At 45.2% G+C, this 27,791-nt stretch overlaps 1 protein-coding gene across 5 annotated transcripts in view; it reads right to left on the bottom strand.

Moving 5' to 3' along the window:
* DCC (DCC netrin 1 receptor) overlaps window positions 1–27,791 on the bottom strand; it is a 1,201,728-nt gene that overhangs the window by 342,406 nt on the left and 831,531 nt on the right. For all 5 annotated transcript variants that reach the window (XM_085629855.1, XM_085629864.1, XM_085629892.1 and 2 more), the window contains exon 8: window positions 7,412–7,568. In XM_085629855.1, the coding sequence (XP_085485981.1) occupies window positions 7,412–7,568 (157 nt within the window). The remainder of the gene's footprint in view (window positions 1–7,411; window positions 7,569–27,791) is intronic.

Raw genomic sequence — 27,791 nt, 5'->3', positions numbered from 1 at the left:
AAGGCATTGTCATTTGCAATGCCAATAGCTCAAACTAGCGTTAATGAGAGACCTATTGCATTGCCAATGCTTGTTTGAATTTGATACCTTATGGTAGGGTTTGTCCCTTTATAAGCTTCATAATAAGCATGTTGGTCGATTTGCTTTCTACAGCCTCATGGTAAGAGACACAGAAAACAGACAAATAGTACAAAACTTAATGGGAGATTTTATCACAGCAGCCATGTTATGCTGTATAGGTTTTGTTTTGGATTTATTGTATCTTTAGTTATCCCGGACTGACTAGTAAACTCAAGTAACAGGCTGCAAGCTGGTCCTTTGCAACTAGCTCACCTTGTGCCTCCTCTGTAATTCGTTAAGGTTTATAAATACCATAATTTTAGGTCAGCAAAGTTATTTACCGAAGCAAAGTCTTTCCCAAATTTGTTCCTGGTACGGTGGTTCAGTTGTTATTACACAATATTGTAAGGCGCAAGAGCACTGTACGCAGGCGATGGGGGGAGGTAAAAGTGAAAGGGGACGAGAGAGACAGAGACGGAACACAGGGCGGAGAAAGTGAATATGGGAGCAGATTAGAAGAAATGGGAGGGTCAGACACGAGGAAACAAGTAGCGAAGAGTCGATGCGGAGAGAAAAAGTGTCCACAAGGAGAAAGTAAGAGTCACTGACAGAGTAAGGCGAAAACTGCAAGAAAGTAAGCAGGTTGGGCTAGAGTGTGAAGGAGAGAGAATAGGCAGGAGAAGTGAAGATCGGAGAACAAGACCTTGAAGCAAGCCAGATGCAGAATACCCGCTGCAGTCTGTGGAGGGTGTGCTAGCTCAATTGAGAGGAGCTGGGTGGCACAAGAAAGAAGAGCTTTCAGGGGAGATGGTGAGTGTGACATTAGACATAGCAGCATTAGGAAGCGAAGGGTAGAGTTCTATGAGAGTCATCCGGAGGGGCCATACTTTGAATGAGGATTGCTGGCAGACTGAGGCGGACGGCATCCGTCTGAAAAAAGCACCTAACCTCTGCTGATGTGTCCCGTTATGTGTGTGTATGTACGATCTCATGGTATGGGAATATGGTCTTATCTTTGCAACACTATCATCGCTGCTGTTGTTAAATCTTTGACGTGTGAAAATTGCAGAGCCGCACACTAGCTGCTGTTCGTGCCTCCTTACAGAACTGTGAAAAGGACGGTGTGCTTGTGATGTCTGAAGAGCCATTTGTATGATTTGCATCTCTCCCACCTAACGTTCAAAGAATACACGTGCTCTTCCTTCCCAGGGAACCTGATGTGAGTTTAAAAACAAGCATTTGCAATGCAATAGGTCTCCAATTTACAAGAGGCCTGTTGCATTGCAAATGGTTGGTAACTTGGCTTCACGGACAACGGGAGGGTGGGGCAGGGGACAAGGCATGGACAACATGGCTGTACTAAGGAGGGACTAACAAGCCTCATAATGAATCAGAAGCCAGCATTTACAAAGGACAAACACACACGCCAATGAAAAACAAGCATTGGCATAGCCAATAGGTCTCGCCTTTGGGACCTTATAAGTGTTTAGGTAGATCTGTTGGCTTTGCCAATGTTTGTAAGCTATGTTATAGAGAAGTTAAGTATTAAAATGGTTAACAAGCTGTCATTAAATTCCAAGGTTTCTTTGGCAACAGGATAAGCAATGTAACTGCATCGCAGAGGTACATAGCTATAGAAACAAACACACAATTAAGGAAATGTATATATGTATAACTACATAAATACATAAGAGTCAACAATAAGCGGATCTGCCCAGAACATATATCAAACGTGACTCCCTGCCCAGAACATATATAAAATGTGCTTCCTTTAGTAAGCAGTGCACATTGGAACATAAATGCACAAATTGATCGCGCCGTCAAATATCCTGCATAACCACCGCCGTCCAGCGGTATAAAGATCATATATGGACTTCTCTACAAGAGAGTAACGAATTGTTGGGTGGTACATCCCCATCCGAGAGCTCTGTGAACAGTTTTCGGCAGAAGCGCAACATGGCGGCTCCCGCGAGTCACTCTCGTGCTGACGATCGCACGGAGCTGTAGGCACTGCTGAGGGCTTGGCAGGGTCTCTGCTCTGTCCAGTGCTCTGATAGCGGAAAGAAATGAAGGACCTGAACACCACCCTCCGCCCGAAGAGACGCAGAGTCACTTGTGTAAAATTGACCATCTCAAAAGTCAAAAGATATCCACACAAAGGAATGTGCCCCCCAGTTTAAGTCCTCAAAATACTGCCCCACATGCACATTGTCACCGAAAGTTAACTCTTTATAATACACGCGCCGACAAAAGATACACTGTTGAACCGGAATGTAATCGCCACAAGCCGCACACACGCACACAGCACCGTTAAAAAAGAACTGCACAAGGTATGCACAAGCCCGCACACAAAAGAAACATGAATAAGTGAATCATGTCTCCTAAACTAGACACATAACACCCCTCCCATTAAAACCGCATAGAAAATATTAACTCGCAGACAAACGGCAGTTCAAAACAATTCCACAAAAGAGCTACGACATATATTCTTTCCTCGCCAAACATGTACACAGCTATCCAGCAACATAGTCACGTAAGACAACAGTCTCAACAGAACACAATACATAAACAAAACCAAAACCACCAAGTCAGAGGAAATTAATGAACGAGGCTTGGTGTAGAAACGCTGAGAGATGCATGAATACTTGTCAGTAAAACGTGCCCGTGAAAGAATACGAACCCCATGTAAAGAAATCACTCTAGCCACACATGCAAACCGTCAGTAAAAAATCCGAGCTGCCAAGGGAGGGGGTGGCAAATGGTGAGCACTTTCGCGGCCGCTTTGATGTTCTCAGTGGCCGCGCGGCTCACTGAGAACATCAAAGCGGCCGCAAAATGATCACGCAGGCTGCCAAATGGTGCGCGCGCCCGGCGCACATGCACTCTATTTGGAGGCCTGAAAGCACTAGTTTGCACTTCCAAATCCCCCCGTTTACTAAAGCTCTCGCAAGAGCAGCACTAAGGCGCTGGCTCAGGCGAGACCTAATAAGGGCGGGGAGTGGGCGAAGCTTCTCTCCGTACTCAACTACCACAGCTCTTTGCAGAGCAGCGCTTGTGCGCTGGCTCACGCTCGGCCTAAAAAGGGGTAATTATTACTACTAACAAATGTTATGTAAAATACTGTCCCTCAAACATGATCACAGTTAGAAGAGTAGGAAAAATACCCTTCCCCCATCCTCAGTGGATCAAAGCATGCTGATGAAGCTTTATGATAGCTGATTCACTTTATGCCTTTCATCCTTAGATAGTTTGAAATTCAAAATGACTCGACTCACCGGACTTCAAACCCTAACAAACCTCAAATGCAAGGACCCTCAGATTTCAAAGGCAAATTTTGATGAAAAATACATTTTTGCATTTGTTGTTAGTGGCTGGCATCAGACGTCAGATAACCTTGAGCAGGAAATGCCACACCAGATGTTTAGGGACAGTATGCATTGAGTGACAATTATTTAGGTATAGCATGGGACAATACAGCGGTTGGTGCACAGTCATTGGTTGAAGGGTAAGCTAGAGGCCTTATACTAAATTTGTGGAACTAGTCCTCTTCAGAGGGGATATTATTTTTAACAGTGGCGAAGGGGAGACAGGAAGTGGGAAACATATATCAAATGATCAAATTGAAGGATCTCATGTTCACTTGCTATAATGTTACATCATCTATATGGAATAATTACAAGAGCCTCATTTATTAGTGATGCTTAAAGGTTTCAAATGTATTCAACAAGTAGAATCCTCTACTTTTTGCTGTTTGCAGAGTTCACTAATCCTTAGGAAATATAATATAGTGTCCTGTAAGGAGGTGAACACTCAAAAGCAAACCCTTTGTAGGTGGGGACAAAATCAACTACTCATAGATTTTCTTTTTCTTGGCACATCTACAAAGAAAGAACATTACAGTTTCTCTTAAGTACAGCCGAAAGTACCACTTTCGGCTGAGTGCTTTACATTACATCTTGCGAAGCATTCTCTGTCATGGGTTTGAAGATGAAAAGTATCTCTTCAAAGATTCGATGAACTAGGGCAGAAGGAAACTGAAATATGAAATTGACTAAAAACCCCTTCTCTTTGAAAATCTTGAGATTGCTGGGATTCCTCTCTCCGGGTTTATGGGCCAGCTATGAATCCCACATTTCATCTCAGCATGGGGACATTTGCAGTGCAAGAATACATGCAGGTATTTAACCAGAGATATGTAGTTGCTACACTGAAACTGTTACTACTTAAAATAATTTTTTCTTTGAATTGCCTCTACTTTCACATGGCCATTCTGATGTTTCTAATTAATTGGTGGGGAGAAATTCCAGGACATGCAATATCAAAGGCACACTCTTTGTGTTTTTTTTATGGCAGAATATGCCTCCCTAGCATAGAATTAAGCTCTAATGCCCTCTGCGGCGGGCATTACCAGCTGCTAAATGATCTCTCTTCCGTTATGGACCCAAGCCAAACGTGGAGGTACATAACCAGGGAGAAGGGAGACAACAGCAATGAATGCCATCAGAAATGGGAGATGAAGGTAATAACAGCTGTTCACAGCCCAACCTCAGTGCCACACCTCTACTGGCCCTCTCGGAGTTTTGTCCTTGAGTCATACTTTTACTGAGCTAATAAAGGCACAGAACGCAGGCAAAGATCTGTGGATAATGTCCACATTCATATATGTTTGTATTTATACACTTAATGAAAGGACCACAAGTCAGTATTTGAACACATCGCAAGACTGGAGTAGCTGAGTTGCCTTCTGCTTAGGGCATTAACAGCTGTTAGTTTACAAGCCTAAGCATTTGGAATCTCACTGTGAGGTCATATTATGACGTCAAAGGACAATTGGTGAAGCAGCATACCAATAATAACGCTATTAACACACACCCACACATTCTTGACAACTACATGCAGGTAAAGGCTGCATTTATCACCACATGTTCAATGCGTTTGCTCTACATGTTCAAATGTCATAAATGTCTCCCAAATAACAGTAGGTATTGCCTGCATTGTAAATATGTTTCCCAGTTTAGTGGTATGTACGCTTTTGGCATTTCCGTATGCATCTAGTCGTATTTAATTATTGCTCATTGTATCAGCCTCCAAGAACATTAATGGTGTCCACATTTATTTTAATGGGATATGCACACTAATGTTTTTGGATGCTAATTGGGTTTTCGTGATTTATGGGCACTCATTACATTACAATACACTGACCTAGAAATATTGGCACTCTGGTACAAACAGATATTGTTTCAATTTCAAACACTAAAAGCTGGTCTACTGTTTAAGAACAGATACCATGTTGCTTCGTATCAAGGATAAGTAGTTCACTTTATTCTTTACTATGTGCTAAAATGCCAACACTTATTATTCGAGTGAGTAGAAATGAGTAGAAATAATTCACTCAGAAATTAACTTTCTTTATGTAGTCAAGTATGAACACTCCACATAACACCACATGATTCGAAAGGAATCTCAGACCTTGGATACATTGTTGGATACATTGTTTATCTTTGAATCCAAATCAGTCTCTTTGCTGATGGCCCTTCTTCTCCTGCCTCTCAATAATACACAAAATACACGAGTCAATATTTTGTCGTGAAAAAATAATATTTTTCATTTTTAAATAAAACAACCATCACAACTACAAACGGATTAAGACAACAGTGTCATGACTCTGATAAAGTCTCTCAAAGGCCTATGATAGTCTGAATGTACCTGTAATTCTGAAAAACAGAGACAGACAGGCCCTTGTTCCATGAACCACACAAACTAGACTAGTTAACAAAGTTAGTTAGCTCGATAACACGCTACGTGCAAATGGTGGTAATAAGACTGGGGTTCCTGGGAACATACAAAAAAACAATAAATGTCTTAACATAAATAATCGTTCAATAAACACATTTAATGAGCATGAGAAGTGCTTTTCTAAGTACTCGGGGGCCTATTTACAAGCCTCTTGCGCCACTTTTGCGTCACTTTTCCCATGTTAAAAGTGACGCAAAAGTGGCGCAAGGGGCTTGTAAATATGCCCCTCGGTACTCAAGTGCTTCAAGCAATAGGTTATCACAGTAAAAAGTGTGACGATAAAAGGAAAACTAAATCAGACACGTGACTAAACTAGCCCTAAGGTCGTGCTCCTAAAAATAGGAGTCAAGACTTCAGGTAATGTGAGAAGCTCACACCTCGAATGTCAGATGATGGGGCACAGCATGTAATTGACTTGCAACCCGCGTTTTTGGACTTTTTACAAAAACGTACTTATTTTCACTAAGCTGAAAAGCGCACACATATTTTGTAGTTGCTGTTTACAGCTGAATTTAATTGCTTCTGTCTTCAATTCATAAAAAGATGACACTTCGGAAGGCAAGTCTCATGTCGAAGTGAGACTCATTTTTACAGACTTAACAAGTTCCACAATCACTAAGTAAAACAATTGCTCTGCGGCATGAAAATTACGATTTGACACCAGTGTCACTTCAATTTAAATCTTAACACCAAATGCGACTTTCATGCAAAGAAAAAAAAGCATGTGCTTCTTAGGACATTGTGTGCAGTGAGTGCAAATAGAGGATTCAATCTGTCCTGGCTGGTGAGGGGCGATACCCTAAAACCGGCCCCAGGATGCTTGTTCCAGGTCAAGGGAGGACCTGGCCTGGCAGGTCGGGCTGGACTGTTCCCAAGACTGATTTGCATATGGCTGGGTCCAAACTAGGGTGACATAGTGAGCAAAAGCATGATGAATTAAACCTAAATCTCTTGACGGGCTGAGTGGTTGAAATGTTTCAGCACTCCATCCATCATCTTGTTGCTTTGGCTTTTATTCCACCAGGTATTTTCCTGGTGGGCTGGAGTCCTTGCAGTACAGTTTTGAAAGCCCAGGGGGCGCTCTGGTGCCTTTGCCACTTTCTCCAGTTCCCTGAGATTAATTGCATCAAGCAGGGGTAAACGTCATTATCACTAAGGAGAGAAGGAGAGGCAGGGGAGGGGAGGGGAGGAGATGGTAGAGAGAAAGTAATCAGAGAGCGAGGAGACGGGAGAGAGAGTATTGACGGATGGCGAGAGAGTGATAGCATGAGATGAAGAAGGGAGTGGGCTGATTTGAGCATTTTTGCCAGTGCTGCGTTTGGTTCCCAAGTCCAGCCCTGAGTTTGCCCATGGTTGGATCTGATATGGTATTGGCTGCCATTGCCCAAACGATGATTTGTTTTTTCAGCATCGTGCTATGCAAATGAGCTCAGTGACAGTTGCTATTCAAATGAGCTCGGTGACAGTTGCTATGCAAATGAACTCGATGACAGTTACAGTATGTTTAAAGGGGTGCAGCAATCACACAGGACAGAGCATGCCTTCGCAGACCTACCTGTTGGCACCTTCTCTGGAGAAGAAGACGGTGTACGCCTGAATGTTTCCTTTGGTTTCCGCAGGCGGCCGCCAGCTGAGACGCACAAACCGACTTGAGACCAAGACAGGGACCACATCTCGGGGAGCGGAGGGAAGGACACTGGAGCTTGGGAGAGCTGGAGGACAAGGAGAGGAGTACATCAGAGAGGTGGATGGCACAAGGGTATCCGGGCTAGTGGGTGGCAGGGAAGGAACTATGGCTACGGTGGAAACATTGGGCAAGGTTGGCATGGCCACAGGCAGGAATAAGCAAATAAAAAGAGAACAGCATTGAAATTAAATTGTATGTCTAACCAAACGTGTAGTTACTAGCACTCTCTTAAGAATACATATTGGGGTACACTGTTCATTGAAACGAAATTGAAAAGAACATTTAATACCATAGGGAAGCAAAGTCATATTTTTCTTGGTGTGCTGCAGAAAAAAAGTTACTCAATAACAATTAGATTTTTAAAAAAAACATTTTCTTCCAAGACATTCAGCCATGATTCTCAATTCACCCTCGAGAATAGGTTGGTCTGTTAGTTTGGAAATGCAGAAATACATTAGAGTTCGGGAGAAACTGTAAACCGTACCAAAGGGGCCGAGTCACAAAAGATTTTTTTAGTAATCTTTGTTAGTGCACGTACGAATGAAAAGCAAAATGTGTGCATTCATTAAGAAAGTCATTGTTCTCATGGAAAAGGTGTTACGCTTACCTTATAGATATGCGTGCACACATACATGCTTAACACTTATCCCCTTCAGGCGTGACCAGGAGTGTGGCATGGAAAATGTTAGGATAACACACATTCAGAGGGTGGTGTGACATCTGCACCCTACTAACATCTCATTGCCTTGGGGCAGGTCTGAGCTAGAGCTTGGTTGCTGTGGGGGACAGAGAGGTCCCAGCCAGCATTGCTGTCCCAATGTATTCTATCAATGATATATACAATGAGCCATGGAATGCAAACTTTTGTTTCTTGCTTTGCATAGGGTACTTATGGAACAAAACCACATTCACATACGAGTGCAGCCACATCACCTGCCTAGTGGTAAATGGGATGCAATTATGGCCACAGCGCTATGAGTTCATGGCGCTGCTACTTGAGAGCCCTCTAACGTAAACGCCCTATAACCTAAATGCACAAATGTTGATGGCATCAGCCATGTCTTTTTGGCACTGTCCCAGATTTATGAGAAATTATAACTTTGAGGAAGTGCCAGAAATGTATGCCTCTCCAGTGGGGGCATAATGGAGGTGCAACGAGGAGAAATACCTTTATTTTTCTTCGATTTTCCTGTTTCTATGTGTGCTACATTCTGCAGCGCACATACACAGAGGAAAAGGCCTCTTGCAATTGTTTTTGTGCAGGAAGATTTCCCTTCCTGCAAAAAAACAATCATCTCTGCAAAGTAGGCACCCTCGCACCATGGCGCACAGGTGCCTGCATTGGCACACGGCAGCCCATTGTGCGCCAGAGCAGGGGAAAAGGACAGGAATGAGTAGTATCTGATAGAAACAATGGATTTGTGCCCTTTTCTTTTGCCGCAGGGCAGCACAACATGAACGCCTGCGGCAAAATATTGTAAATAAGGCCTTAAGTCTGCAGTGAGACACATATGTTCCGAGATAGAACTTTATGCATCGTGTTGATTGGGAATTTTCATGTACACCTATGCAGGCTAGCAGTCTTTTGTAAATGACCCACCTTGGTTTTCCCTATGGTGCTTACAGACCCACCCATGCAGACTCTCCCATGCATCTTTGTAATCCCATAACTAAAGCCGTGTTTATGCAAAGTGTAAGCCTAACGTGGAGCAGCACTTCCTAGAGAAGCATAAAACGTGATTAATTCGTCACACTTAGAGTGGACTGATTTTAACATCAGGCCAGATAATGGTCAGGCCGCCAAATGCCTACCCCAAACAAACAACTGCTTTTATGTTTTCTGGAAAAGTCATGTTTCTGATAAGTGTCCTACTGCACCACAATTCATTTCCTACAGTAATCAGGGATCCTCATTTTCCTTTTAGCTCTCAGCAGTCTTTCTCAGCAGAAATCCAGGGCGCTCCAGGCTCATTAGCAGTCTGTGACCTTTGCTACCGAAGCAGAGTATGAAGGGTGTTTTAATGTGTTCATTGAGATGCAAAAATATCTAATCTGCATCAGATATCAGGCAGTGGATGGTCCTATTTCTCTCCCAACCCTGCCTGCCCCTCCCCCAATGTTGACATTATGTACAAGGAGAGAACGCTGTGCTTTGCAAGATGGGAAACCGAATATATAATAGGTTTTAATGCTATTTGGCAACTAAATACATTTTAGGAAGAGCGTTAACATATTTAGCCAGTGCCTGGCATTAAGGGCCAAATATTTCATCTGTAATCATCTGTGTCAAAGTTTGCCATTATTGTTGGGCTTCAGGAGGACTTTTTCTGAGAGTATTTACAGGGATTTCAGCAATCTGTGATAACTAAAAGGAAATCTACTGTAATGAACCAGAAGGCATAAAGCAAAGTGCAAGAGATCCCAAAGGAGTCCAGTGCTACCCCATTGTTTTGGTTTCTGTGACACCCTAGTGTTAACTCTGCCACCTCTGGCCTGGTATAAACCCACATAGAGCTCTGTGTATTCCACCCAGTGTTAACCAATATAGTTCACCTGCACCCGCAGAAATGTGCGGTAAGGTGACAAAGGCTGACAAGCAGCATACGCTTTAGGGAGATGTAATGCCACACCAAATGCAAGCCACAAACCACAGTCATATAGACCTGCATTGTATAGAATCAGACATGCTTTGTTTACAAATATTGTTTGCTTACCATCTTACATTAGCACGTGAAAAAGAAAGTACAGGCTTTTAAGATTTTATAGTTTTATACATCAATACATAGCTGGCCTTCATCTTCCCACAATAAGTCATAACGTTATATAAATCTAACATTGTTTAACAAATGACAAAAAGCAAGATCCTTTTTGTCAATATTTATTAAGAAACACAATCATCCAACATTCAGAAGCATTGTTTGAAACATTAAGGGAACCTGACTGCTTCCACTTCAGTTCATTAGAGTAAGGGGCTGATCAGGGGGTAACAAAGGCCCTGCAGATCCTGTGGCGCAGTGGGGCTCCCAATCATGCAGGCCCCCCAGACATTCAAGGGGGCCCCATTCAGCCCGAGCCCAATGAATATCTGTGAGATGTGGGACCCTTTGAGGTCCCTCATCCATTCTGCGTGGGCCGCCATCATACTGAGTTATACCACTCGGGCTGATAAACAGCCGCACATTACTAGCTGAATACCAGGAAGAGCTACGACACTTTTATAGGGGTTCGGATTCAGTCTGCCCTGGATCATTCAGATTTGGGGGTACCACACCATGCCTAGATCAAAAGCTATCTGAGGGCTCTCTTTGGTCTAGCTCTAAAGCGCTGAGCCTTCATCAGACTCATCCTTGAACTGTGGCTGATCAAAGGCATTGGCTCGCATAGGACATCCTATCCGGAACGGCGTATGAGAGTGAGTTGCAGTGGCTTGCAGACCGCGTATCCTATTCTGTCCCTAGGCAGCACCTTCATGTCTGAGACATTTTCAACCCAGTAAGTTCAGTTAGTGTCAGGGCCGGACTGAGAACACAATCCAGCCCTGGCAATTATGGCCACCTAGCCCGTGGTGGGGGCGAGAGGGGGTTCTAGTGAGATGCAGCACTGCTACCGCATTTATTACAGGGGTCGGGTTTGCAGCACTGCTGCAGAACTGGCCCCCAGTAACAAAACCGGCCCACACCCCTTGAAAACTGGCCCCCATGCTTCCATCCCACGGGAAATGCCCATCTGGCCCTGGTCAGTGTGTTCTCCAAGCCAAACCAATATGTGGCAATGGAACCGATTTCAAACATATTGTGAAGACTTATATGGCTTATGAAACTAGAGCTCCAGAAAATATGCAATGAGAATGTAGCTTTATTGATTGGGTCAAACTTCTACTACAGCCTGTCCTACTCCAATCACTATTGGTCCGATTCACAAAAGGATTTATGAGTATGGTAAGTTGTACTACAAGTGGATTTTTGTACTTCAACTTGCTTTTATGAGTAGGCCCAAAACTATCCGACTCCCTATTAGGAGACGTGCAAAGAAGGCATAGCCTGTTCTACTTGGACTCATTGTAAATTAATATTCCCTGTATATTGATTGCTATTTTATTCCAATTTAAGACGTTTTGAGGATAATTCACAAAAGTATTCAAGAGTAGATAAAATAGTACAGCAGGAGAACTACTTTAAGGGGCATATGTATGAAACTTCCATTTAACATTTCCTAAATAGTGAATCCTAACAAATCGTTATTTAGAAAAATGCAAAATGGAACGTACAAAAATAGCGATTTCCAAATAGCAATTCCTACAGAGTTGCAATTGCTATTAGGAAATCACTATTTAGGGAATGCAAAACCACTCATACCAAACAAATGATTTTGCATTTTAAATGCAAAAACTATCGTACCTATGGGCCTAGTGCCCCCTTACATCTAAAAAGAAACAAAAGGGATGCACGTGCAAAGCACTCCAATGCCCTCGAGGCAAGTGCGCACATGGCACTGCACAAGGTTTGCATATGGCTACCATTGAATCGGATTTGATTGTAAAAGTAGTTCCTAAATGCCCATTTTGCATTCAGGAAATATTTTGTACACGTGCATAGGAAATCGTTAATAGAAAATCCCTATTTGCGATTTCCTATTTTGGTAATCACACAATGCGATTTCTATGGGGTTGAAATTGCAATTTGAGACTGCAATTCTGCTTTTGTACATATGAAAAGCCTGTTTAGCATTTCTTACCGGCCTGAAACAGTGATTCAGTCCATCAAGAAATGGCTACATGGCTTTGTACATATAGGCCTAACATGTTCCAAAATACCTTCACAAATAGGCTCCTTTATGCCTTTGCCCTGCCAGATCACAGTAGAATATTGGGAAAAAAATATTTCCACTGGTATAAATCTTTATGCCAAGACCCTGCCCCTAGTTCAAAATGAAAATAAGCTTTACAATGAAACTCCAATTGTCAGCCTTGATTTACTGGTACAAAGGTCATCAAATGTTAGCTTGTATATTTACATTTACATAGGCATAATCTTCTTCATCTCTAGTGTTGGACTTGGCCCTTCTGGCAGGTTCACCCCTGAACTTTTTGCTTTTTATTGGTGACTTGGTGTGGTGATTTTTTTTGGTTTCTGCGCACTTTCCCTGTGTCCCAGGGTAAAGTGCGTGCGCGCTCTGAGTGCATGTGGTGAGATAGGCCTGCCCTCCCATAGGAATGCATGGGGAATGTATGTGTCCCTAGTAGTTCCTGATGCGTGGGGTGTGCAGGCCCGAGTTTGGTATGTGCGGACTCGTGTGAGTGAATGCTGCGCGATGAGGTGTGCGGCGTGCATGTACCTAGTGTGGAAGTGCCACTTCTAGAAGTGGGCACTTCTGTGTGCAGTGTGTCTGGCGTGTGATTGGCTGAAGCTGGCTGGTGAGCCTGGCTCCAGGAGTCTGGTTGGGTCTGCCCCAGTGGTGAGTGTGAGATTAGCATGCTGATGGCTGGGGAGGAGTGCACCTTAGAACCTGAATAGGGCAGGACTTTCCCCACACAATGCTGGCTCCGCCCCCTGTGGTGCGACTGACGACCCTAGCCCTGCCAGTGAATAGAGTGAGGGGCTGAGCACATCAAGGGTGCTCCCCAACCAGCTGCGACTGGTTTTCCCCCTCACCCTGAACCCAGAACAAAAGGTTTTAGTGTATAAAAATGGGGCTGTGTCCCCACAGAAACTGTTCTCTGCCAGGATCTTACCTGAGGGGGGCTGCTGCTGCTACTGGACCAGAGGACCGCCACTTGGACTACCTCCCTGCCTGGAGGCCCAGTGAGCTGGCTCTGGGTCCAGCCTTGCCCCCCACCCCTGCCCTGCTGCATGCAGGGAAGAACTTTGCTGGACTTAGGTGTTTACTGGTACCCCTAAGCGCCTGGAAGCGCTTTTCTTTCCCCCAAAGCGCTTGGATTTGCCTGTAGCGCTCAAGAGCGCTTTATTGCTGAAAGCCGGTGCCCACCCGGCGTTTGCCCCGTCTTTTCCGATCGAGCGGGAGCCACCCCGCTTAATAAATTATTTAATTGGCGGGTGCCCACCCCGCATAGTGGTGTGCTTGCGGGTGCCCACCCCGCTTATTTGCTTATTCTTACGGCGGGTGCCCACCCCGCCGTATACCGCATCTACGAGGGAGCCTACCCCTCTCATTGCCAAGATTTAAAAATCACCACTGCAGCCCGGGACATCCAGGAAGTCAGGCGGGCCGCCGGGACAACCGGATCAGGAAGTAGGAGGGCGGGAGCCTACCCCGCCTCCCACCGAAGACTGGCGGTTTGATTGAAAGCAACGGAGCCGGCAGGAGCCTACCCTGCGCCCCGGGGCCCTGAGGAGAAGGGCTGACGAGTGCGGCCAGAACCGAGAGAACAGAGGCGACGCGGGAGTCACCAAGCCCCAGCCCGGTGAGTGTGGAAGGGCTGGGGTGGGACTCCGTGTGCGCACTGGCTGGGAGCGCGAGTGCGCTCCAAAGACGAGGCCCGCATCCCAAAGAGTCCCCCGTGTGGGACTCCGACGTCTAGGGGGCCTGTCATTTGTTTCTCGAGTCCCTGAGGAGGACTCCGACGTCTAGGGGCAGTGCTTCTAGAGACGAGTGAGGCTCCAACAAAGGGGGCAGAGTCCTTGAGCCCCCGAGAGGCTCCAACGAAGGGGCCCATTGTTTTGAGAGCCCACGAGGCCCCCACGCTTGCGGGGGCATTATTTGTTAACGAGTCCCCCGAGCGGGACTCCAACGAACGGGGCACCAGTTCTTCCATGGTAGAGCGGCCCCCGATGGCAGCGGGCCGCTCCCCCCTTGCCCCACAAAGTTGTTTAGAGCCCTGACAGGCTCTAGGGGGCATTTCATTTGTTTAGAGCCCAGAGAGGCTCCAAGGGCGACCGATTGATTTAAAAGGCACAGTGGTGCCCACGCTCGTTTTCCACAGCTGCCCAGCACTTAGTGGGCAGCTGCAACGTTTAGGTTGGGGCCCATGGCGCTTTGCCCTGACTGCGTGCGCAGTCTTGCCCTGACTCTGAGTTTTGGACTGCGCCTCCTGCGCAGTCTCGCCCCTGACTTTGTTGGACGCCAGGCGTCCTAGCCCCGACAAGGCCAGTTGGCCTAGGGACTGCCACAGGTAGTGGCTCATGTGAGTTTTGCGCTATTGCTCCTAACCTGCACCGCTGAATGTATTTTTATGCGTCATGTGCCTTTTACACCGCTGAATGTCTTTATGCATCATGTGTTTTCCTTCCCTACACCTCTGAATGTGTTGTGATGCATCATGTGTAATGTGCGTTTACCCCTATAGGTATTGTGATACTTAGGTGGTTGTTTTCTCCCTAGTACAGGTGGTGCTAGTGAGGTCCTAGTTCCCTGCGCGATATTTTCCTAAGGTGGTTAGGGTTGCGTAGGTGATACTTACTTCTTACCATTAGTTACTGGTTGGGTGCTACATGTTCTATTTTAGTGCTACAGTGATTGTAAGTGCTATGGTCTAAAGTATTATTCCTATTTCTAAGAAGTGCTAATTCCTGACAGTGGTCCATGTGGCCCTGTCCCCTGTACATATAATCCCTTGTAAATTCTGCCCGTGCCTACTGGCACATTGTAGAGTGTGTGTTTTTATCTAATGTGTTGTGTATAATACAAAGGCTATTTTTATAGAATACCTTGTGTGGAGTTTCCTTTGTGGTGGGCCTTGGGTATTGTTGCTGGGTGCGCGCGCAAACGCTTTACACATTGCCTCAGAGATGAGCCTGACTGCTCGTGCCAAGCTACCAAGGGGGTGAGCAGGGGTTATCTTTGGCGTGTACCTTCCTTGCCCTGACTAGAGTGGTGGTTTCTGCCTGGCTTTGGCGCAAGCCCTAGCCAACCAGAAATCCCATTTCTAACATTGGTGATCAGCGGTGGGATTTGGACTTGCGTTTGCGCTGTACCGCAGCAGCAACTGGCCGCACTACAAAACTCTGCATTAGATAAATCACATGGTATAGGGATTATTGTTCTAAGTTTGTTTTTAATTGTTATTTCTTTGGAAATGTGTTTTTGTGCACTGTGAGTTAGGTGTCCCTAGCTCGGGAGGGTAGATCATCCCCCCCAAGTGCATTGTGTTTTCTGGATTCACCAGAGGGTGGGATCCAGTGGTGGCAGCGTAATAGTGTCCAGTACATTTGTCCCCCGCCCTGCGCCCAGAGTTGGTACCTGTGTCACGTGGTGGTCAGGTTGAGGAATCAGGGGTGGTAGAAACTGCCTTACCAGTCCGAGGGGAGGGTTGTGTGTGGATGAATGGTGTGTGGCACTAGGCAAGTGAGTGTGAGTTCTCTGGGATAGAGAGCTTGCTGAATCCTTTTTGTGAATTGTGTGCTCCTGTGTTAAGCTCAGACCCCTGGGTTCCCTGTGTGATCTTCTCTCTAGAACGTCTGCCAGAATGGAGCCTGCTTTTGATCCCAGTGATCTAGTTTATTACAGTATGCAGGAGTTGGAAAGGTTCTGTAGAGAGAGAAACATAGGGGTGAGAGAGTCAGACACTGTGTACGAACTGAAGAACCACATGATTGGATGGCAAGCAGGTGAATGGGAACGTGAGCGCAGTGAGGAAGAAAGGGCCCGGGCCTCACACCTGGAGGGTGGTGGGTCTGTGGGGAGCCCTGAAGATTCAGAAGAAAATGACAGTACCTGGACGCCAGTAGAGAGTGAGGACCCCGTAGGTAGGGAGTCCCTTGCTGGGTCCAGCGTAGGAGATAGCGCCTCATCCCTTTCCCTGTCCCCTGAGCACAGTGGTAGTTTTCTGGATTCCCCAGTGAGGGTGGAGTCCAGTGGTGGCAGCGATATAAAGTGCAGTACAGAGAGTCCCAGTCCCAGTTCCCCGAGTGTGGTACCTTGTTCCCGAGAGGAGGAATGTAGGTTGAAGTTCAGGAGCAGTAAGAAGCTGTCTCACCAGTCTTGGGAGGAGGCTGTGGAGGAATGTCATGATGCACTGGTGGACTGGCTGGTGTTTAACCCGGAGCAGGATTTGGATGGAGTACTCAATATGATTATCAAAGAGCAGATGCTCAGTAGTTGTTATCCCGGGTTGCGCCAACACCTGTTGAGGTATGGCTCTTTTTGTCCATGGGAACTTGCAGAGGAAGCAGAGCGCTGGGAAAGTGCTAGAGGTCCTCTACTAGAGTCATTAGTGAGTGATTCCAACAATAGTGGGTCAGAGATCCTCCAGCTCAGCGTGGTGGAGGAGGCTCAGTGTAGCCCAGCTAGGTCCCAGGATAGCGAGGAGGGTGTAGGGGCTCACTGCCTGGCTCAGTGGAGCAGGAGTGAGGGGGTGACCGAGGGTCCCCAGACGCCCGAAACCCTGCCTCAGGACTTGGATGGTTTCATGAGGGAACACCAAGTTGGGGACCTAGGCTGTCCTGTTACTCCACTTGAGGAAGATCTCTTAGTGTGTAGAGGACCTGGAGCACCTATAACCAGGGCTCCTGTGGTTCTAGAGTCTGGCAGTACCGCTCCGGTAGGGAGGGTACAGGAGTCCAGTGTGAGGAGTGATTGGGGGATGAGTTCCCCAGTGGAAGAGCCTGTGGGTCAGGGACTACCCAGTTGGGCTAGGATCCCGTGTAGTGGCCAGGGTGGCACCACTTCTGTTCTGGGGGATCTCCGCGCACTGTCAGGTGGACAGGGGACGGGAGATCAGCGCCAGACAGACAGTCGCTCGACATATGTGTCATTTGATAGCCTCAGGGGGATGGAGTGGAAATCCCCAGAAGTCCTGGAGTGCCAGGCAATTATTCCACCAAAGGTTCTAGGCCGGAGGTTGGAAGGCCAGGTTCGGGATCAGCCTGACCTGAAGGGTGGGACGTCTGTAACCAGCGTCCCGACCAGTTCTTCTTCCGAGATACCGCCCCGGTTGGTAGGGAGCGGGGCTTTGGAAGGGGGTGCAGAGGGTGGGAGAGCCCACCTCTGGCCCCGGTACAACCTGAGGGGTTAAACCCTGGGTTGGAATGGCGTTCTAGGTGTACCCCTCGCCGGAGGAGGAGGAACCCTAGGAGAAGAGGTGGGGGGAGGAGAGCCTTCCCTGAGACTCCTGGTCCGCCTGAAGGTGTAGACCCTAGGCTGGAGAACCAGTGGCAGTCTAGTCCTGTCTTGCAGAGAGGAAGAGTGGAGAATGGCCGCTATGTGCCAGGGGTTACTACCCCCCACTCTGTGATTAGGCAAGGACCGGTGGCACCTGGGTGGCCTAGGGCCTGGTCTTGGCCGCGGACAGCTTGGGAGTACCAGTGGGGTAGCCCAGTTGGTCCAGACAGTGGTGTTAGAAAGAATTCCATGGGTTCACCGTGGCGTAGAACCGGAGGGTGTCCCTGCAGTTGCGGGCCCGCGTCCGTGTTCTATCGCCCCAAGCAGGGAAGTTCATCACGGTGGTGATTGGTCTGCCCTGCGTTTTGGCTGGAAGGGGGTTGTGTTGGACTTGGCCCTTCTGGCAGGTTCACCCCTGAACTTTTTGCTTTTTATTGGTGACTTGGTGTGGTGATTTTTTTGGTTTCTGCGCACTTTCCCTGTGTCCCAGGGTAAAGTGCGTGCGCGCTCTGAGTGCATGTGGTGAGATAGGCCTGCCCTCCCATAGGAATGCATGGGGAATGTATGTGTCCCTAGTAGTTCCTGATGCGTGGGGTGTGCAGGCCCGAATTTGGTATGTGCGGACTCGTGTGAGTGAATGCTGCGCGATGAGGTGTGCGGCGTGCATGTACCTAGTGTGGAAGTGCCACTTCTAGAAGTGGGCACTTCTGTGTGCAGTGTGTCTGGCGTGTGATTGGCTGGAGCTGGCTGGTGAGCCTGGCTCCAGGAGTCTGGTTGGGTCTGCCCCAGTGGTGAGTGTGAGATTAGCATGCTGATGGCTGGGTAGGAGTGCACCTTAGACCTGAATAGGGCAGGACTTTCCCCACACAATGCTGGCTCCGCCCCCTGTGGTGCGACTGACGACCCTAGCCCTGCCAGTGAATAGAGTGAGGGGCTGAGCACATCAAGGGTGCTCCCCAACCAGCTGCGACTGGTTTTCCCCCTCACCCTGAACCCAGAACAAAGGGTTTTAGTGTATAAAAATGGGGCTGTGTCCCCACAGAAACTGTTCTCTGCCAGGATCTTACCTGAGGGGGGCTGCTGCTGCTGCTGTACCAGAGGACCGCCACTTGGACTACCTCCCTGCCTGGAGGCCCAGTGAGCTGGCTCTGGGTCCAGCCTTGCCCCCCACCCCTGCCCTGCTGCATGCAGGGAAGAACTTTGCTGGACTTAGGTGTTTACTGGCACCCCTAAGCGCCTGGAAGCGCTTTTCTTTCCCCCAAAGCGCTTGGATTTGCCTGTAGCGCTCAGGAGCGCTTTATTGCTGAAAGCCGGTGCCCACCCGGCGTTTGCCCCGTCTTTTCCGATCGAGCGGGAGCCACCCCGCTTAATTAATTATTTAATTGGCGGGTGCCCACCCCGCATAGTGGTGTGCTTGCGGGTGCCCACCCCGCTTATTTGCTTATTCTTACGGCGGGTGCCCACCCCGCCGTATACCGCATCTACGAGGGAGCCTACCCCTCTCATTGCCAAGATTTAAAAATCACCGCTGCAGCCCGGGACATCCAGGAAGTCAGGCGGGCCGCCGGAACAACCGGATCAGGAAGTAGGAGGGCGGGAGCCTACCCCGCCTCCCACCGAAGACTGGCGGTTTGATTGAAAGCCCCGGAGCCGGCAGGAGCCTACCCTGCGCCCCGGGGCCCTGAGGAGAAGGGCTGACGAGTGCGGCCGGAACCGAGAGAACAGAGGCGACGCGGGAGTCACCAAGCCCCAGCCCGGTGAGTGTGGAAGGGCTGGATGGGACTCCGTGTGCGCACTGGCTGGGAGCGCGAGTGCGCTCCAAAGACGAGGCCCGCATCCCAAAGAGTCCCCTGTGTGGGACTCAGAGGTCTAGGGGGCCTGTCATTTGTTTCTCGAGTCCCTGAGGAGGACTCCGACGTCTGGGGGCAGTGCTTCTAGAGCCGAGTGAGGCTCCAACAAAGGGGGCAGAGTCCTTGAGCCCCCGAGAGGCTCCAACGAAGGGGCCCATTGTTTTGAGAGCCCACGAGGCCCCCACGCTTGCGGGGGCATTATTTGTTAACGAGTCCCCCGAGCGGGACTCCAACGAACGGGGCACCAGCTCTTCCATGGTAGAGCGGCCCCCGATGGCAGCGGGCCGCTCCCCCCTTGCCCCACAAAGTTGTTTAGAGCCCTGACAGGCTCTAGGGGGCATTTCATTTGTTTAGAGCCCAGAGAGGTTCCAAGGGCGACCGATTGATTTAAAAGGCACAGTGGTGCCCACGCTCGTTTTCCACAGCTGCCCAGCACTTAGTGGGCAGCTGCAACGTTTAGGTTGGGGCCCGTGGCGCTTTGCCCTGACTGCGTGCGCAGTCTTGCCCTGACTCTGAGTTTTGGACTGCGCCTCCTGCGCAGTCTCGCCCCTGACTTTGTTGGACGCTGGGCGTCCTAGCCCCGACAAGGCCAGTTGGCCTAGGGACTGCCACAGGTAGTGGCTCATGTGAGTTTTGCGCTATTGCTCCAAACCTGCACCGCTGAATGTATTTTTATGCGTCATGTGCCTTTTACACCGCTGAATGTCTTTATGCATCATGTGTTTTCCTTCCCTACACCTCTGAATGTGTTGTGATGCATCATGTGTAATGTGCGTTTACCACTATAGGTATTGTGATACTTAGGTGGTTGTTTTCTCCCTAGTACAGGTGGTGCTAGTGAGGTCCTAGTTCCCTGCGCGATATTTTCCTAAGGTGGTTAGGGTTGCGTAGGTGATACTTACTTCTTACCAGTAGTTACTGGTTGGGTGCTACATGTTCTATTTTAGTGCTACAGTGATTGTAAGTGCTATGGTCTAAAGTATTATTCCTATTTCTAAGAAGTGCTAATTCCTGACAGTGGTCCATGTGGCCCTGTCCCCTGTACATATAATCCCTTGTAAATTCTGCCCATGCCTACTGGCACATTGTAGAGTGTGTGTTTTTATCTAATGTGTTGTGTATAATACAAAGGCTATTTTTATAGAATACCTTGTGTGGAGTTTCCTTTGTGGTGGGCCTTGGGTATTGTTGCTGGGTGCGCGCGCAAACGCTTTACACATTGCCTCAGAGATGAGCCTGACTGCTCGTGCCAAGCTACCAAGGGGGTGAGCAGGGGTTATCTTTGGCGTGTACCTTCCTTGCCCTGACTAGAGTGGTGGTTTCTGCCTGGCTTTGGCGCAAGCCCTAGCCAACCAGAAATCCCATTTCTAACATCTAGCTCTTATGCATCCTGCTCGATATTTCTGGCACACTTCAGCAAATTTGCCTGAGAAAACCACAATGTGAGCTTCCTGGAACATTGACCAGAATTCAATAACTTTGTCACTCTTTTACTCTTAACTAAATGTTCTGTCCTTGGAATCACTCAGCATATTTACCACGAGTGGCACTTTTTTTTTACCATCGTTCAGAAAGTATGCATTTCATTAAATAATAGGAAAATTGTTTGAAATTCAGTCTACAATCCCTCTCTAAGAGCCACTCTCTTAAGAACACTGTGTACACAGTTCTTGGTTTATTCAGCAAAGCACCTAAATATGAGCTATTAAAAGAGTTAATAGATATCTGAGAAGATCTCCATCTCCCACTGTACACAACAGCAAATATTAACACAATCTCCAAATTTGAAGGGAAAAATTCAAAGAGACAGAAAGATAAATAGTGATTTAATGACTGCTCAATTTTAATGACATTGAGGAAGTGAAAAGGAGTCTCTGGCAGTCTGTAATGGGCTCTTCATATGTTCTTCAAAGACAAACTAGGAATCAGATTAGGCTGTAAAAAGATAAATTGGGCTGCTTCAACCGAGGATGTGCTGATGAAGTGATGACACTGAATGAAAACCATCAGTTTTCTTTTCAGCAAGGATAACATTTTTATATCTATTACTCTCATATTGAGGATGGGTTTCGTTCAGGAATGTGCTTTGGAAGTAAGCCATGCATGCAAATCGTGATCTTTTTATGTGACACCGTGGACCTCTTCTGTAAATGGGTGAATGGGGTGGGTTCATCCACCCACACTAAAGTCTTACTTCAATAAACAATTTAAAAAAAGAAGAAATTCTGTACTTTCGCATTACGCAAAAACCTCATGTAGTCTTTGCTATAGTTTTTACATTTCAAGTGCATGAGGTTGTGTTATTATTAGACGGGGAGAGACTTCACTCCTAACCCGCCCACCCGTACAAAAAAAAAAGCAAATTATTTTCCAATCATGGCTTTCTCTGAAAAAATATGTATTTTAAGGGGTTTGCGTTCTGTGATAAAAATCTTCTAGCTCTTTATTAAAATAGACATAGAAATGCTCTTTCTGCAAAACAATTTAATAAAATTAAATATTCTAGTTACCTATAAGGCATATCACATGATAGAGGTTACAAGCAATGAAAGGGGCAGCATATTAGCAATGGTTCCAAAAGTCCGAGAATAAGGAAGGAAAATGGGCACCCTACCCCCTCTTAGGGTAGTGATATACTGGACAATATCTAACTGCCCTCGCTCAAATATTTCAGATGGACTTTCCTTTAATGTGAATTTTCGCGAATACCATAGCATTATCAATTGAATAAACATGCAAAAAAAAAAATGAAAGTAATTTTCAGCAAGTTAAAGAATGATAAGCAAGAACGACAAATAAAAAAAAATATCTAAGGGCCATATGTAGAAAGAATAGAGTTGCTAAAGGTCATTGCAAATTGAGCAATGACTTTTACCGAATCCATTGATTTTGATAACAGACCTATGTGTTAATAGGTCAGTTCAGAAATAACCCAATTCCTTGTAGGTTTTAATTTAACCTACATAATGAATATTAATGAGGTATGTCACAAATTGGGGCTGATTATGAATTGCTGCCATCATAGGGTTGTTAGGCCACCATGCCTGTCATTGCTTTTAAATAAAGTAGTCATTTTTTAAAAAATGCAGTCCATTTTTATTTAAGGAAAACGGGATACATTTTTTAAAATAAAAATATTAATTAACATTATTAAGATGGGCATTAACCACTGCTTACTTTTAAAACATATTTTTCTCAACTCAATATTCACAAAGGTAGTTGGAAAAAGATTAATGTTCTGTGACCAGATTTTGGACAGAAAACATTAATAGCTAGCATTCTGATTTGGTATTTGGAAGGGACTCCCCAAACATGCACTTCCAAATACCAATTCTGTATGTAGTCATAATCCCAAATTGTGATTCAGTAACATGTTACCGAGTAGCAATTTGAGTTTCTTAAACAGTAAAAGGCCTTTTTGCCATTGCAAACGGCCTGATTCTGCGAATAAGACCCTTTGGGAACACAAAAATCTGGGTTTAAATTACTTGTACAGTAACAGTTCATGCCATTTTTATGCCTTGCTTTGCAGAACAGCTTTCTGATAACATATTGAGGCCAATTTATTAAACCATATATGGCATTGGCTTTTGCTTTGCATAGAGGAGTATTCTCTCTCACTTCATTCTATTGAGTATTTGGTGTATCATTCCGCCTTCTAGAAACATTTCATTGGAATGCCTAAGGTACTATTTTGCATCAGAAAATACACTCAATCACCATACTTTCCCCTTCAATACATTATAAGTATACACTGTACAAAAAGCAATCCTATTTTACTGTTTATTTCCACAGCATTCACAAAACCAAAAGGTCTGGCTTTAACAAGCTACACAGCATTATGCATGTATCACATTGAACAACATTGGCTCATGTCTGTTTTCAAGCGTTACCACATCAAGTTAGATCTAATGGCTTTGCCAATGCATTTTAGGTAGGTATAAAACCAAATTGTGCTGTTGTTCATAGGTTCTTCATCATAAGCACAGTCAATACATCTTTTTGACTTATATGACAATTTAACTTTGGGTTTGAATTAAAGATCTAGTTTTTCAGAATTTTATAAGTTGGGTTTGACTCTTAACGAAAGCTTAGCCCACTTCTATTCTAGTTGTGAGCCTGTTCCACATTTTACATTACAACAAGGTAGTCCTCCCTTGAGATAGTCTTGTTAATAGGACTGGTAATTTTGGCACCCAAAGTTATCCTTACCGGTCAGTGCACTTACTCTGGGGAATGGACAAAATGTGTAATGTTAGGTGAAACCTGAGGGACAGCAACAAAAGTGAAAACAACTACTGAAATTTAGTTTACTGCAGCTGATTCCACCAGTTATTTCACACTCTTGGCTGCATTTTAACTAGTAGATTTTAGCTTGTGTCGATGGAGGAAAAGGTATTTATCCACGATTTAACATAATAGCTGTTCACACAGAGCCCAGTGATGATTACGGCCAACTCGTAATAAGGCCACTTAATGGAAATGTTTTACTTTTGGGGATTTCTCACAACTGTGGCATAATGTACCGAATAAACTACCCCTTCCTGTATACAATTCCTAAAAACTGTATATGTGCTTTATATACATTCAAACCTGGAAGAAACACAAAATATAGCTACATTTATTTTCTAAACTTCAAACTAGATTAATGAGAAATAGAAGGTATTGACTGTATGCTGAAAATCACATTTTTATCAGAGTTAGTTATCTGTTTTTATTAAGCTGGGCATATGTGCACAATGAACCTCAATACATATTTTTTATTTAGTCGATCAACTATGGTCTAGGTAGGCTGTGACACCTCTTTTCTGGGAATAATCTTGAATATTGCAATGACTCTACAAACTATTTCATGGAACATACTATTAAAATGTAAGTTCAATTTAAGGATCAACAGCTCTCAGAATAAATTAACAATAAAGCCAACCAAGAACCTGGGTGCCTTGTCTTTTAATTAACTGGTGAATACATATGTCAAAGACAAGACTCATCCATCATGGGTAATAAAGAACTCAATTAAAGAAGCCAGAACCTGCCCTTCAAACATGAAATATTTATCCTTTCCGACCATGCTTACTTTGTAAGAGAATAAGTGTCAGGGCCCAAAGTTTTTCTCAGAAACCTGCGGCCGGTGCTATCGAAGGTTGAGTTGCTGAATTCCAAGGCTGTGTAGTCTTGATTCCACCTGACGACCAATAATCCAACACCAGACAGTCCCTCCCTCCCTCCCTCTTTACAGAGACTGACTGGCCTATAGAGCAAACTGGCAGGGCCTGAAGGGCTGTTGCGAAAGGCCAGTGTGTGGTTCATTTATCTGGATGTTTGTGACCCTGTCTTATGGTCTCACTTGTTTTTACTATTGATTTCCCTGATATTTCCACAAACATTGTCTGCAGTAAGGGCAAACACACGCAGTCTACCATACTTTGAGGTACGCCGATCCAGTCTGTATTTACAAGTTCAAAACTGACCAGATTTGCAAAGGGGGCAACATTTTTAGGTATTTGATTCAATAGTGGAGGCTACTTTTATTTTGGTGCCGGAACCTATTTTCTGTCCTCTTTATCACACTCTTGTAGGTTATTTTTAATTCCTGCTTTCTCTCTTTGTCAGTGCATGTCTGTCCTTCCTTTCTGTCTTATTTGCATCTTTGTGTTTTTCTCTTTCTTGCTCTGGGTCTGAAGTTGTTGAGAAAAAATAAATGCTGGTTCCCAAAAATTATTGCCGATGTGCCCAGCTTGCAGTAACCATCTTAAATTAAGCACTGATTTTCTCAGAAAAAAAACATATCTTGCCACAGCCATACTTGCACTGTCAAAAACATCAAGCATAACAGAGTTTGAAACCGCACCTAGATATAAATGAGAAATTCAGCAAGATGCAATAAACTTTGAGACTATCAATGAAAACCACCCACGTCTACCTATCCAAATGTTTCTATGGAAATGGTCTAAATTCTAAAATACAAAATCATAGTCGAAGTTAATAAAAAAATAAACAAAGCACATCCACGCAACCAGAACACTGCCACAGAGAAAATGGTGGCATGTTGAAAAACGATTTACTTAAGGATTCAAAGGATTGGCATCCACTTGATTGTCAACAACAACTCAACTATTTGGACTGCTAAACAAAGTTTAATAGTTCGAAGAAGTCCACCATCTAACGTTTAAAAAGAAACAAAGTAGTTCACTTTTGGGAAGGCTTTTTTAAGATAACCATATAATTAATGCTGAAATCTCTATTATATCTCACAATGAGTAAGCTGAGTGGAGAAATGGTTTAAGACAATATGTCTAAGGACAGGCATAAAGAGATATATAAATCAATGAAGTGTACAGCATGCACTCCAAAGAAGCCAAAATAACAAAGTACCTGGATCATGTAAAGCTTCTTTCCCAGACATTGCAGTGGCAGGGACAACCTAGCAATATCTAATATTAGATTATTAGTATTCTCCACTAACAAGGAAACTGGAAATTCGGTTTCCCAGGCTTGCAAAATAGTTGTGGAGCCTTGATTGAGGAGTCAGTGCCTCTAGATCCAAAGACGTTGTGTGCTAACTGTTTCCAGGTACAGTACTGGTTGGATATTATAGTTACAATAAAGAATTATTTTCAGCAGGAATTATTTTAAATGAAAATGTAGCACTATAACAAACTGTATACATTTATGTACAGATAGAAGTGTGAATGTAAAAATCACACAAATTGAATAAAGCACAGTTACAACAAAGGTATCTGACGTTACATGCAATAAATGCTGTTTACAATTGCTAACTGAATGCAATCTTTATGCTTCTCATGAGGAAAAGAGACTGTGACAATTACAATGCTCACATATAACTAAGCGACTCATAATATGCTGGTTGTGGTCACTACTTAATCATGAGTACCAGAAATCATATGACAACACAGAATATTGATGGTGAATCATGTGCAAAGTAGAATTGAGAGAATCAGGATTCACAGCTAAGAATCTCAATTTTGAGTTACCATCTACTGGTTTTTTGAAATATGAATATCACATGACAAGAGAGTCCTCAAGACAGATACCACAGGGCCAATAGCTGCCAGTGTAGGAGGATTTGTGGTAATATAAATTTTTAATAGGGACATACTGCATTTGAATCTTCAATGGCAATTGATATGCAGCCAACAAGCACGTGGGCAAATACTAAAACATTGTATGACTTTTTGTCCCTATCTAGATCCGGCTAGCTTTGACGTCAACTGGGTTCTGTGCATCAGAATGATAGGACAGGATCAGAAAACTGCTAAATTCAACTTGACTATACTTCGTCTGGCAACCCAGGCCACTTAGGATGGTGGTAGACCCACGATCTCATTATGCTAGGGTGGAATCTAGTTGGCCCTAGGAAAGAGAGACTGACAGAGCCACACATCTGTATAAAAAACAGCAAACAAGCTTTGTCATGAAGAAGGACCAGCAGGAATGCCCATCTCTTAGCTCCGGTGCCATGCATGCCATGTAGATTATTATAGTGTGCTAATCACCTGTGAGGGTATACAGGCACTTAACTATGGAAGGATTTTGGACTGTCAGTCATTGGTCTGTGGTGAGGTGATAGGCAGGTCTTCTATGCACTTTGCATCTGTTTCTGCAAGCTCCCTGGGCATTCTGAGGGGTTCAGTACAGGAAAGGAGAGCAGCTGCAGGAGGTTAGATCAAAAGAACTTTAGCAGGACAGAAGGTTTAGTACTAGATTTTGGGATATGGGCGGAACACAACTCCGTGTACAGGAAGCATTGTAGTAGAGATCTCACAGATCAGAGGCCTTCCATTAGCTGAAATGGAGAATCAGCCAACACTCATAGTCTTTGTGTCTTTGGTATCTGCTCATTGATAATTTGGCATAGGGCATTCACAGAGTTCAAAATCTCAAACAGCCATGGTGGGATAGAATGTATTGTGAAGGTTGATAGCTAAATGAAGCCGGACAAGTAGCTATCTGTGGAATACCTTGTGCATTGGCAGCAGAAGGACCTAACGACAAAGAAAGCTGAGAGGCTGAACATGTGAGAAATAGGTCAATTGTTGTGGTTATGAGAGCAGTGGTCATCTTCCACCTTCCTCCCATATTGTTTACTAAAATGATTTCCTATCATCTGAGGAGAGATTTAATGAGAGGTGAATTAGATGCGACCAAAATCAGTTTTCCATTCATGCTTACTCTGATGTTCATGATAATTCTTTTCAATAGTAACACATATTATGTTCATGATCATACTCCTTAATTAAAACTAAATATTTGTCCATGGTGACACAGAGAATAATACAGTATGCTTTACCTTGCTTATAACCATGGGAACTATAGGGTTG

Source organism: Triturus cristatus, chromosome 2_1 (assembly GCF_964204655.1).
Source record: "Triturus cristatus chromosome 2_1, aTriCri1.1, whole genome shotgun sequence".
NCBI classification, from domain to species: domain Eukaryota; kingdom Metazoa; phylum Chordata; class Amphibia; order Caudata; family Salamandridae; genus Triturus; species Triturus cristatus.
This window is presented reverse-complemented; position numbering and strand designations above follow the sequence as displayed.